General features: G+C 37.3%; 1 protein-coding gene across 1 annotated transcript in view; it reads right to left on the bottom strand.

Annotated features, from left to right (window-relative positions):
* Positions 1–13,059, bottom strand: part of LOC103515251 (sn1-specific diacylglycerol lipase beta) — a gene marked incomplete at its 5' end in the record, with an annotated part of 22,347 nt that overhangs the window by 3,616 nt on the left and 5,672 nt on the right. Inside the window, 1 exon segment of the mRNA XM_026828001.1 lies at positions 12,793–12,961. Coding sequence (XP_026683802.1) covers positions 12,793–12,961 — 169 coding nt within the window.

The following is a 13,059-nucleotide window of genomic DNA, read 5'->3' as shown; positions in this document are numbered from 1 at the left end:
ACGGGTGATTATGACGGTCTTACTCTGACTTTTCGAACCCCTGCCTCGGTGGTGTTAGTGGTCAGCGCTCGCCTGGTAAACAGGAGGGCGTGGGTTCAATCCCAGCCGAGGTATGGAATTTTATCCTCAATATAATTTGAGAATTTGACCACAATAATAATGGTAGCCTACTGCTGGAGTAAAGGGACTTTTCAGTCCTATGCAAGCAGTATAAATAAGCACTATTATTATTATTACATCACTTGGAAAAAGAATCACTACAAAATACATAGCCTTCCAAGACCTAAGACAAAGAAATCTGCCTGAAAATGAAAATAACCAAGTACCTATCTTGCATGTCAGCCTTAAAAAAAGTGCTTCAGAAATGATTGTAGGTACTTAAAAAAAGTACATACTAAATGGTCTTTTCCACTGACAAATAGATATACCAAAATACTAGATGGTTTTCCCCTCCTATAACAAATGGTGTTCCCCCACTTAGAAAATGATTTTCCTTACTAAATGGTCATAACTCCTACTTACCAAATTGTTTTTTTCACCTCATAAATGGTTTCACTTATTATCAAATGGGTCCCTTCACTTACAAAATGGTTTTTATTGCCTTTTAAATGGTTTTCTTCCTCGAGGTAATGTTTGGCCTTCTTCAGGCTCATCCATTTGGGGGCGTCCGCAAACACCTCATTAAGATCTGAAATACAATGGAAAAAAGTAAAAAATCAGTGATCATAAAAAAAAATCAGTGATCTAGACTTCACTACTTGTAGTTTGATGAATTGTGAACTATAGACCTACATCACTCGAAAAAAGAATCACTACATAAATTAATATATAGCCTTCCAAGACCTAAGACAAATCTGCCTGAAAATGAAAATAACCAAGTACCTATCTTGCATGTCAGCCTTAAAAAAAGTGCTTCAGAAACGATTGTAGGTACTTAAAAAAAGTACATACTAAATGGTCTTTTCCACTGACAAATAGATATACCAAAATACTAGATAGTTTTCCCCTCCTATAAGAAATGGTGTTCCCCCACTTACAAAAAAATAAAAAATGTTCTAAAAAGGATAATCATGTGCAGACCTTTCTCTAGCGCTCTGCCAAGTATGTTGTTGTTGGTGTAATAAAAAATGTTCTAAAAAGGATAATCATGTGCAGACCTTTCTCTAGCGCTCTGCCAAGTATGTTGTTGTTGGTGTTTTTTTTTTTTAAGGCGGTAAAGTATCAAATAACTGGAGTCACATAATAGGTATATTCATGTGGAATGGAACGGAAAACGAGCGGATGCAGAAGCAGAAGGAAAGGCATACCGAGAATTATAAGAAGAAAGGATGCCTTGAGCTCTTAGCTTTTGAATTGAAGACTAAAGGTAAAGTATCAAATAACTGGAGTCACATAATAGGTATATTCATGTGGAATGGAACGGAAAACGAGCGGATGCAGAAGGAAAGGCATTCCGAGAATTATAAGAAGAAAGGATGCCTTGAGCTCTTAGCTTTTGAATGGAAGACTAAAAAGGGCTTTTCTTGTGAGAAAATAATACACGACAACTCACATCACCATCAATCAAAACAAAACACGTGCCTCTCGAGAACAAACTTTCCTGTTCCTAATGTTCTTCTTCTCAGTGGAGGACGTGGCAACACTGGAAATCTCACCGCAGCGCAGAGGAGGATCTGACAACGTGGCAGTCCATTTAAAAATCTTGGAAAATAGATTCTGAATTAAAATCTTGGAAAGTAGAATATTAGAATCTTTCTATCATGAAGCCATTGCCGAAGACCAGGGTCAATGCGATGGTTGCAAACTTGCTTCAATTGTTAATACCTATGAGCAAACTTTTTTTTTGCATTCTCCATAAAATGACCTGAATTTCTAGTCCTAATCATTCCTGAGTGCTCTTTGTTCAAGAGTTCTAGCCATACCTATTTACCTATTGGTAAGTTTCAGTTGTTTTTTTCTTAAGACTGCTTTGGGCTGACACAAATTTTATTCGTCAGCCTCTCAATCAGCCCTAAGTAGGGTGATTGCTTTGGGCTGACACAAATTTTACGAGTGGATGCCCTTTGCACTCAATTTCTTTAGCACCTCCTTCCTAATTCTCCTCTATCCCTCTCCCTCATTTATGCTGACATTATTAGTATTTCGTTTGATGAGAATACAAACATAACTGATTTCATAGGGAGGAAAATAGCAAAGCCTTTGAGGAGAAAAGAGAGAAATAAACAGAGAAAGAAAAAAAAACAAAGAGAGAAAGAATAAAACAGAGAAATAGAAAAGTAATAGGGAAAAAAAGGTACTTGTGCAGAAGTGACGTCCGTGGAATATTGCTACCAAAGGAACTGACACAAACGAGCAGTGACCAGTGTTGTTATAGGGTTACCAGTGTTGTTATAGGTTAAACGCAAGAAGGAGTTTTCACAATTAGAGCAGTGATTAGTGTTATTATAGGCTTAGGTTAAACACAAAAAAGAGCTCTTCTTTCCAAGGACGTGACTTCTGAAAAATTACCGAAAAAAGAAATAAAAAGAGAAAGAGAATCAAGGAGAGAGAGGAAGAGAAGAGCAGATAGAGAATGAGAGAGCATATAAAAATGGGTTTGGGTTTTTTAATAACACAGAATAATAGGGTGACAGGAAATAGCCAGAATATTAGTACGGGTCTTTGGATTTGGAATGATTATTTTTGGGTTTAGGTCTAAGTAAGCCTTGTTAGCAGGGCCAGAATTGAGGGGACATTTGGGAAGGGCAATCAGGGCCAGAGATTCAGGGGGTGGGGACATTTTGGAAAGCACATGGTTTTGGAATTAGAATAAAATGGAACTAGTAGGTACTATCCAAGGCTGTTTGGGTTTGAATATAAAAATGGGTTTGTGTTTAAGCCTTAGTGAAGAAAGCAGGGTCAGAGGAGTTTAGGTGGTCAGGGCTAGAATTGCTACCACAGGAACTGGCACAAACAAGCAGTGAAAAGTTGATATGTGTAGAGTGAGTTATGAAAAAGAACTACTCTTTTCACCGAACTACTCAGCCAGAGTTGGATCTTAAAACATTCAACTCACTCTTCAAGTTGGGTTTAGGAAGCATATAGGAAGTTGAGATCTGACTCACTGACCGAGTAGTCAAAGAGCAGTTCTTTAGATAACTCACTCACTCACTCACTCTTTACTCTCTAATCTAGAGGGAAAGCAATACTGCAATTCTGCTGAGCTACAAGTAAACTATTGAACTGAAGTCAGTGGTGATAGCATAATATTGATTTGTTGAATGTATGATTTCCCAATAGATCACCGATGTTCGTATGCAACAAAACCTCTGCAGCCGAGAGTTTACTATTTTGAGGCTAGTTGTATATGTGGTTCTTCAAAGTCATATTAAATAATTTCACTACCCTAAGTTGATAAATCCAATGATTGGTTCCTATGAATCACTTGCTTAACCCATGAGAGGCAAGGCCTAGATTAAAGTCACACCAAACTTGACCAAACACTTCCCTCTTTTTTTGCTAATATCCACATCAGAGTGCATCGGGGATTTGTCTATTAGTTAGAAAACAAAATTTGTCAAAATATTATTTGACACATTCAGGTACTCAGTAGGTACCAGTCCGGAGATAGAAGCGGTTAAATTTCAGCAAGATCCAATGGAAGAAAAGAAAAGTTTGGCTCTTATGGGTTAAAGTAAAAATGGTCTCAACTTTACTCTGGTGACCTGTAAAACAAAACCGTTAAAACTCACCTTGAAAATTCTTATAGCCGCCAACCCATTTGGACTTCCACCAACGTAGCAATTGTGTGGAAAATCCCATGTCTGGTTTGTCCATTACAAGTGCGGACAAATGGCACAGTGGTGATGATTGTAGTTCTTCGGTGACAAACGTTGTCCCATCTCTTGTGGGGCCGATACTATCCAAGTCACGGATTTGTTAAAACAATCATTGTTCACCTTGATATAAACACATGTAAAGCACTGATGTTGTTTTCACACTGGGTCACTGGTTGACTTGTTCCGAGGAAATCAGAAGATCTTAGTTTAAACACTTTAAACTTACTTTCACAGCTAGGTAAGTATGTTAAGTAATTACAAGAATATGTAAATACTTAAATATAATTTAAAATGTTAGTTCATAGAACTTTGAAGCTGGATATTATGTTACTCTGTTGAAAAAGGAAAATGATTTCAGTTAGAATAGAACATTTTTGTACACTTCTGTAGCCGAGTGGGTACACCCTGCTAGCACAGTGGAAGTCCTGAGTTTGATTCCCAACAAAGTACACCTTGAAATTTGCTGATTTATAATTACCTACCTACCAACTGATTTAGTTGTATACTAGAATGGTGATTCCTAAGTCTGAGACTTCCAGGAGCTTAAATGGAACTTTCAAAAGCTCTTTGGGGCTCTGTTTGGAATTCCCAAGGATAATGATTAGACGAAACAAACTAGCTAAAATTTCCAACAAAAAGCTAAACTTCACTACCTTTGGCACTTTGGGAAAACTTGTGAAAAATGAAAAGAAAAACCTAACCTCAAATTCGACATGCCATGAAAACGATTAATCGAAAAGTTTGTTCGATTAATCGATATCCGCGATATCGATTTCGAAAAATTTGCCTGTTGGCAGTGTTGGCGTTGTTGCCAAGTTGTCATTTCTGGAGGTTTTTGGATTTTTGGGCCAAGAAAAATTTCGACTTTCTGGAGGAATGGAGGACACTGGCTAGGTTTCAAAGTTAAGTTTTTGGATCTGATTGGGTAAAATGTCGTTATCACTGCTACCCATTTCTAGTTTGACCAATGAAAATGACGGAAAATGTAAACATTGGGCTGATATCAGCCGTGGACAAAAAGGGTAAAGGGTTGATTGGCCCTATTTTCTAATAATGGGGCAGTTGAAAGAAGAAAAAAAATCCCCTGTTTTATTGGATTTTATTTGTATTTTTTCTTTTAATTCATGTTTTTCAAAGAAAACCCCCATTTTTTAAGCACTAATAATTTAATACAGGTAACAATCATTTATCTTCTTCTTCTTCTTCTTCTTCTTCTTCTTCTTCCTCTTCTTCTTCTTCTTCTTCTTCTTCTTCTTCTTCCTCTTCTTCTTGGTCTTGTTCTTCTTTTGATTCTTGATCTTTTTCTTCTTCTTCTTCATTTTGTTATTCTTCTTCATCTTTTTCTTCTTCTTCATTTTGTTCTTCTTGCTAGAGATAAAAAAAAACTATAATTTATATCGGGAGGCCATGTCAACGTAGGCACAGCTCGTTTCTCGCTCTTCAACTTTGCTCTTCTCTAAAATGAATTTTCAGCTAAATCCCCATTAGGCATGAGCTGTTTTTTTAACAACTCAAATTCTTCATTCTGACCAATAAAAAATGAAGAAAAATTTAACATTGAGCTGATTATGATTACGCAGGGTCAAAAAATCTCATGGCCCTATTTTGCGCTGGCTTTAACAACTAAAATTCTATTTTTTGATCAATGAAAAATGGAGGAAAATTTAAATTGAGCTAATTTGGGGGCTAATTTTGGTCCTACTTTTCGTTGGCTGAAAGGGGCAGTTGCACTTTTATCTTTTTCTTTTGGGAATGTGTTTGTTGGTTCGATTTCTTTTCTTTCTGTAATTCTGGAAGTGTTGTTCAAGATTTCTTGGAGGCGCTTTCCAGAATATAAACTGTTGGAATAGGTCTTTTTTTATATACTTTCCAAATAACTTACTAATAATCTAATTATTCCCCTTTAATTTTTCACGTGTTTCCTCTTTCAACCAATTCGGGGAAGCACATGAGGTGGAATCTCGACATTGGCTCTCTACCTGTCCAGATTCAGACTTGACAAAATTCACCCTGTAGAATAGAATATACCTGATTTATCCTGCCAGAATGAGACTGGAAAGTCCCTTTACCCCAGCAGTTTAAACAAAGTCTCATACACACATAAAATTGAAAGTAAGTACAATTCATTTTCCAAGTACATACCTACATATGTACATAGTAAACATAGTATATTTCACATTTCCCTATACATATTTATTACATATCGAATTATATGTAAGACCTTGCTTAGACTGCCGGAGTAAAGAGACTTTTCAGTGTTTCAGTCCTATGCTGGCAATTTAAACATAATATAAACAAGGTATGTTTTATTTCTATTCTACACGTCTACACCAAAACACAAACTATAAAATTCACAACTGAACACCAAAACGTATGGCGCCCACCGGTTTTTTTTTTTTCTTCTTCTTCTTCTTCTTTTTCTTCTTCTTCTTCTTCTTAAAATAATATACCTTCGAACATGAAAGGCGGCGTTTTCTTTTGATTTTGGAATTGGAGAGAGAGAGAGAGAGAATGTGAGCAGGTCCGCAGCTAAGTGATGGTCATATTGGTCATTAGGTGAGGCTCGGACTGCCAGGTAAGTTGATATGTGTAGAGTGAGTTATGAAAAAGAACTACTCTTTTCACCGAACTACTCAGCCAGAGTTGGATCTTAAAACATTCAACTTACTCTTCAAATTGGGTTTAGGAAGCATATAGGAAGTTGAGATCTGACTCACTGACCGAGTAGTCAAAGAGCAGTTCTTTTGATAACTCACTCACTCACTCACTCTTTACTCTCTAATCTAGAGGGAAAGCAATACTGCGATCTGCGATTCCAGCAGTGGCTTCAAAATTTTGGAGCGCAAGAAATCCAGCCGAGCAGACAAAAAAAAAAAAGTTTTCTTAAACGCCCCGGCCAATCTTGCCCTCCACAACGTCCCGCGTGTAGGGAAAGAAGCCGGCAATGTACACATCGTGCCGCTTGTTGAGGCCGCTCGGCCTCTGGGCCACCACGGCCACGAGGAGAAGGATTTGAAGCGCGAGACCCGGGACATCGAACCGCAGGAGCCCCGCCCCTGGCATACCTCTATGATCAGACCTGGAAGCAGAGAGAAGAGATGGGTTGGATTAGAATAGAATAGAAAATACCTTGTTTATCCTGCTCGAATGAGACTAAAAAGTCCCTTTACCCCAGCAGTCTAAACAAGTTCTCGTTTATTTTATGGGTTTAATATTGTACAATGCTTAGTTATTACTATAGACCTTGCTTAATTAAAAAAAAAAAAAATAATAAAAAAATAAAAATAATAGTTCATTTTATGATCCCCTTTTTTCTGGGGGACTTGAACCAGTTTGAGAACCACTCGTTTCTATCTCAAAACTCAGAGAGGAGTTCCCTGATCTCCACATCTCTAACATTCTCTCTACAGTAGAACCTCGATTATTTCAACTTCCATTTCGTCAACCACCCCCGGTCCCAATTGGTTGAAATAATCGAGATTCTACTGTACTTCCAAGAGTTCCAAGAGCTCCGTAGAACCATTAGGTATCAGAGCATTAGGTTTTGAGGTACCATTAAATAATATACTAACCCGCTTCTTCTTCTTCTTCTTCTTCTTCTTCTTCTTCTTCTTCTTCTTCTTCTTCTTCTTCTTCTTCTTCTTGGTCTTGTTCTTCTTTTGATTCTTGATCTTTTTCTTCTTCTTCTTCATTTTGTTATTCTTCTTCTTCTTTTTCTTCTTCTTCATTTTGTTCTTCTTGCTAGAGATAAAAAAACTATAATTTATATCGGGAGGCCATGTCAACGTAGGCACAGCTCGTTTCTCGCTCTTCAACTTTGCTCTTCTCTAAAATAAATTTTTAGCTAAATCCCCATTAGGCATGAGCTGTTTTTTTAACAACTCAAATTCTTTTATTCTTCATTCTGACCAATAAAAAATGAAGAAAAAATTACCATTGAGCTGATTATGATTACGCAGGGTGATTTCATGGCCCTATTTTGCGCTGGCTTTAACAACTAAAATTCTATTTTTTGATCAATGAAAAATGGAGGAAAATTTAAATTGAGCTGATTTGGGGGCTAATTTTGGCCCTATTTTTCGTTGGCAGATAGGAGCAGTTGCACTTTTTTCTTTTTCTTTTGGGAATGTGTTTTGTTGGTTCGATTTTTTTTCTTTCTGTAAATCTGGAAGTGTTGTTCAAGATATTCTTCTTTCTTTGAGGCGCTTTCCAGAATATAAACTGTTGGAATAGGTCTTTTTTTATATACTTTCCAAATAACTTACTAACGACTGCGTCAAGGAGGCACAATAGAAAAGGAAAACAACAGAACTGAGAAATGTAAAGGAAGAAATGCCTTATTTATTGTGCTTTGTTACACTGTTCATAACGCGGGCATGGGATCTTTTTAAAATGTTTTATTTTGAAAAGGCTTTTTTAATGGCCTTTTTTTTACCTGTCGCAATGGGCTGGGTACTGAGTAGTACGGTTTGGAACTAGGTGTGGTGTGTTTCAAGTGCTGCAATTCTTGTCGAGGCTTGTTGTCCGTGCAGAAATCATATTAGTCCTTTGTTCTTTAGCTGATGACCAGTAGACGTTTACTAACTGCAAAATAAGAATGTAGATTCGAGTTCATTGTAGCAACAGAATAGGAATCTGAATCTCTCCCCAGATCTCTGTTCCCAGAATCTTTCAAACTTTTTTCCCCCTGATCGGTGTAGGTATAATAATTTTCCATAAAAGTAACTGAAAAGCATTTCCCACTACAAATTAACAACACGAGCGACAAGAATAAATTTTTCAAAATTATTAATGAAAAGCGTTCATAACAGTTGAGCAATTTATTATTCTCTCTTCCCTTCTCCTTTCTGCCTTTTCCATCTCGGTCGTAAATGTAAATTTCTCTTCGAGGCTTTTGTTTCAGTTCTGTGGAAATTCTAGGAAATGACACCCACATTTATGAACAAAATACTGGCTCTCATCAAGTGCTCAAGCATCAATTCCAAATATCTGACTGGCCAAATTTTGCTTGTTTTGACCTCAGATTTGGATTTTTCCCAACTTTTTACATAGGAATCGACCATTTATTTATAATTTTTACCCATTTGCAACTCCTCCAATGGAGGGTAAAAATTATGCAAATGGGTAAAATTTTTTCAGATTTTTCCCTTTACCTACTCATCAAGACTTACCATCCTGCTAAATTTCAAGTTTCTAGGACATCGGGAAGGGCGACAGTCCATTAGCTAAATCCCTTTTAGGGATGAGGTATTCATTTCTCGCTTTAAGTCACAACTTTTGGTCGGGGTTGCTTTCCTTTCTTTTTTTAATTTACTACCTATTACATATTATGAATTTATGACGGGAAGGGCCTCATAATTTTGATGAGTGAGTCAGTGAATCATTCAGTCGTAAAATAAGCGATTTTCAAACCGTTTTTTCTACCCCTTCCGGTAAAGCAGCTAGAATTATTTTTTTTTTAAGAGGTTTGACAGAGGGAACTGTAACTGCTATGGTCTTATCGTCCCGAAATCGAAGAGAGAAGGAAGACAGGATAGGAGTTCATAGGAGAAAGCCAGCCGTTCCGAGAACGAACAGTATCCCATCGGGATAAAATCCGCCCCGGGCGGAAATCGAACCCGCGACCTAGCGCTTACAAGGCAGACGCACTACCAACTACTGAGATATTTTGGTCCTGAAATTAGCTTAATGTTAAATTTTCCTTCATTACAGAGTGGACTGCGTCCTGCGTCTCAACCACTAAAATTGTAACCTGCAAATTTTAAAAAAAAAGTTGAATATCTCAAGAACCGTATGGGTGCAAACGATGATTTTTACGGAACAAATTCAGCACAAATTTAGGTTAATTAAAATATCCAATTTCCCAGATGAATTCCTTTTGGACTTATGTTATCCTCCCGGGCGGGAATCGAACCCGCGGCCTAGCGCTTACGAGGCAGACGCACTACCAACTAAGCTAACTAGGCTGGCAACCAAAAGGTTTGATAGAACTGTAACTGCTATGGTCTTATCGTCCCGAAATCGAAGAGAGAAGGAAGACAGGATAGGAGAAAGCCAGCCGTTCCGAGAACGAACAAGGCAGACGCACTACCAACTAAGCTAACTAGGCTGGCTTTATGATGTTTAAAAACAAAAATGTATGATAGTCAAGATTTTTGAGGAACTAAATACTTACATTCTACAACAGTCTTAGTGTAGTGTTCACTGCTACATTGTATGAGTTCAGTAAACGTCCACATAGTTCCCATCACGTTCAGCACGATTTCCGGAATAATGAGCAAGATTCTGAAAAGAAAGAAAGAATTCATTTTATTTTTTATTCAAATCATGATTATGAATGATTTGTGGTAAAGCAGAGCCTTTTCACAACTTTTGAGGATATCACAGATTATCACAGCATTACTAAGTAAGTGCCTCTTATGAAATCAATTTCCATTTTCACTAATCTTTCTGTTTTTTTTTTTTTTTTTTTATTACATATTTTCCTTGTTTCTAAAGGTCTTATCCCATCAAAAAGACCTAGCCTAACCTAATTTAAAGAAAATTATTAACTGTAGGTATACACGTATTAATTTAGGTCACAGGGTTTTATTTCAACTTTTTTTTTTACAAAATAGACTTTTCGCTTCTAAAACGACCAAAACAAACGAAAAATGTACAGAAAAAAACTATCGATAGTCAAGCCTCAACTATCGATAGCGTTCGATATTCAAAACTATCGATAGTTCTCCTCCTCTATTATCCTGAACTTATGATATCTCCCCCACTCCCCAGCTCTGTCGGGAATCCAACCCGAGACCTTCTGCCTCCAAGATGCAAGACACTGAATTCGAACCACCAATTAATACAGGTAATAATAATAGTGCTTATTTATATTGCTTGCATAGGTCTGAAAAGTCCCTTTATCACTAATAATTTAATACAGGTAACAATCATTTATTAGATGAATCCTATCACGAAAAACTGACTTTTAAATTTAAAATAATAATAATTTGAAAAGTAAAAATAGATAATGATTAATGAATGATTGATGATCTGATGAACACCAATTAATTTGGTAGAAAATAAATACCTAAATATGCCTGTTGAAAAGAAAATATTGTTGATACGTTATTCTTAGGTAAAATATTTAATTACCGTTTGATATTTTATGAAAAAATAATTCAAATTGAATTCACAAAAATAGAAAATACTTTTGTTTACACGAAAAAAAGGCAAAAAATGTGGGTTTGTTTACAAATATTTCAAGAAACAGTTAACTCACGGAAAGAAATACGTGTTCACAGAACTACTTGTTGCAATGAAGCTCGTTTCTAAAGCAGAGTTTAGAGCTGAGGTTTCTCAATCTCAATTCTGAATTCTCTTTGAAAAGAATTTCTTGAGCTCGCTCGCTTGTCGGAGAGAAAAAACAGAATTGAAAGAGGAAGAAGAAAGAATTTCAACATTTTCAACTCGCGCAGCGGTGTCCAACTGTGGGCCTGGGGCCGGGCCCCTGATTGATGGCCGGGGACACAGTCAGAGTTTGAACTTTAGGGGGGGTCAATAGAGACAGTCCATTAGCTAAATCCCTTTTAGGGATGAGGTATTCATTTCTCGCTTTAAGTCACAACTTTTGGTCGGGGTTGCTTTCCTTTCCTTTCTTTTTTTAATTTATTACCTATTACATATTATGATGTTTACAAACAAAAATGTATGATATTCGAAATCTTTGAGGAACTAAATACTTACATTCTACAACAGTCTTAGTATAGTGTTCACTGCTACATTGTATGAGTTCAGTAAACGTCCACATAGTTCCCATCACGTTCAGCACGATTTCCGGAATAATGAGCAAGATTCTGAAAAGAAAGAAAGAATTCATTTTATTTTTTATTCAAATCATGATTAAGAATGATTTGTGGTAAAGCAGAGCCTTTTCACAACGTTTGAGGATATCACAGATTATCACAGCCTTACTAAGTGCCTCTTATGTAATCAATTTCCATTTTCACTGATCTTTCTGTAACCGTAACAACGGAGGTATTATCGTCCTGAAAGCGAAGAGAGAAGAAAGACCAGATAGGAGAAAGCGAATAGTTCCGAGAACGAACTTTATCTGTCAGGATAAAATCTGCCCAGGAATCGAAATCTACCTCACTCCCTGAGACAAAGCCGTATTTGGGGGGGGGCTCGTGCTTCATTTTTCTCCTTTACTGTAGGCTGCACTTACAAAATTTGGAGCATCTCTGTTTCGACTCTCGGCCCCCCCTTGACAAAATCCTGGATACCGCCCTGTCCTGAGAGCTCTTCCACCCCGACAATCAACTTACTTGATAATAATAATAGTAGGCACATGCCGCCTCAAATGTGTATCGTAAATGCCGCCCCGGGCCGAGTTACAAATGAGTACAATCACCACCACAATGCCTTGGTTTGGTCAAAAAAAAAAAAAAAAAAAATATTTCATTAATAAATTATTTTCTTCGCTTTTTCCCGTGTACATACGGGGTTTTTCGTCAGCCTCTCAATCAGCCCTAAATTAGAGTGATTGCTTTGGGCTGACATTTGGTTTTGGCTACAAATGTTACGAGTGGATGCCCTTCGCACTAAACCTTTACTATTTCCTTAGCAAGGGGAATTCAGGCTGGTATACTCCCTGTTTATAGTACCCCAGCCACACTAAGCTGGTCTACTCCCTGTTTAACGCCCCCCAGCCAGACATGCTGGTGTGAAGGTTATTGTGTCTTTTAATTGTAGTATATATGTAGAATCGTAAGGATTAAATAAATACAGAGATAGGATTTGGAATAAGAAGATGTATATTGTAAGCAGAGAACTGAGAACAGACCAAAGAATCATGAAATCGAACTGGAAAGTATTTTCCCAATTGTTGATCTGGTTGCTAAGAAACAGATTAGTTACTGGGTGGTCATACTTTCAATACTGTGTGTATAAAAAGACACCACGAAGGTGAACACAGTAAGTCTTTACTCACCTAATACAGGCACAACAAGTAGCTTGCCTAGCCAGTTTGAAGCAGCCACTAAAGCAATACCTATACATAACGAATGGCCACCCGTAGGCAGCCATGGAAAGCTCGAGGTAATGTTTGGCCTTCTTCAGGCTCATCCATTTGGGGGCGTCCGCAAACACCTCATTAAGATCTGAAATACAACGGAAAAAAGGAAAGTGAAAAATCAATGATCTAGACCTCACTTGTAGTTTGATGAATTGTGAACCCCTGCCTCGGTGGTGTAGTGGT

The sequence above is a fragment of the Diaphorina citri genome, unplaced genomic scaffold, assembly GCF_000475195.1.
Source record: "Diaphorina citri unplaced genomic scaffold, Diaci psyllid genome assembly version 1.1 scaffold1306, whole genome shotgun sequence".
Taxonomy (NCBI): Eukaryota; Metazoa; Arthropoda; class Insecta; order Hemiptera; family Psyllidae; genus Diaphorina; species Diaphorina citri.
Note: the sequence above shows the minus strand (reverse complement) of the source record. Positions and strands in the feature narration are given on the sequence as shown.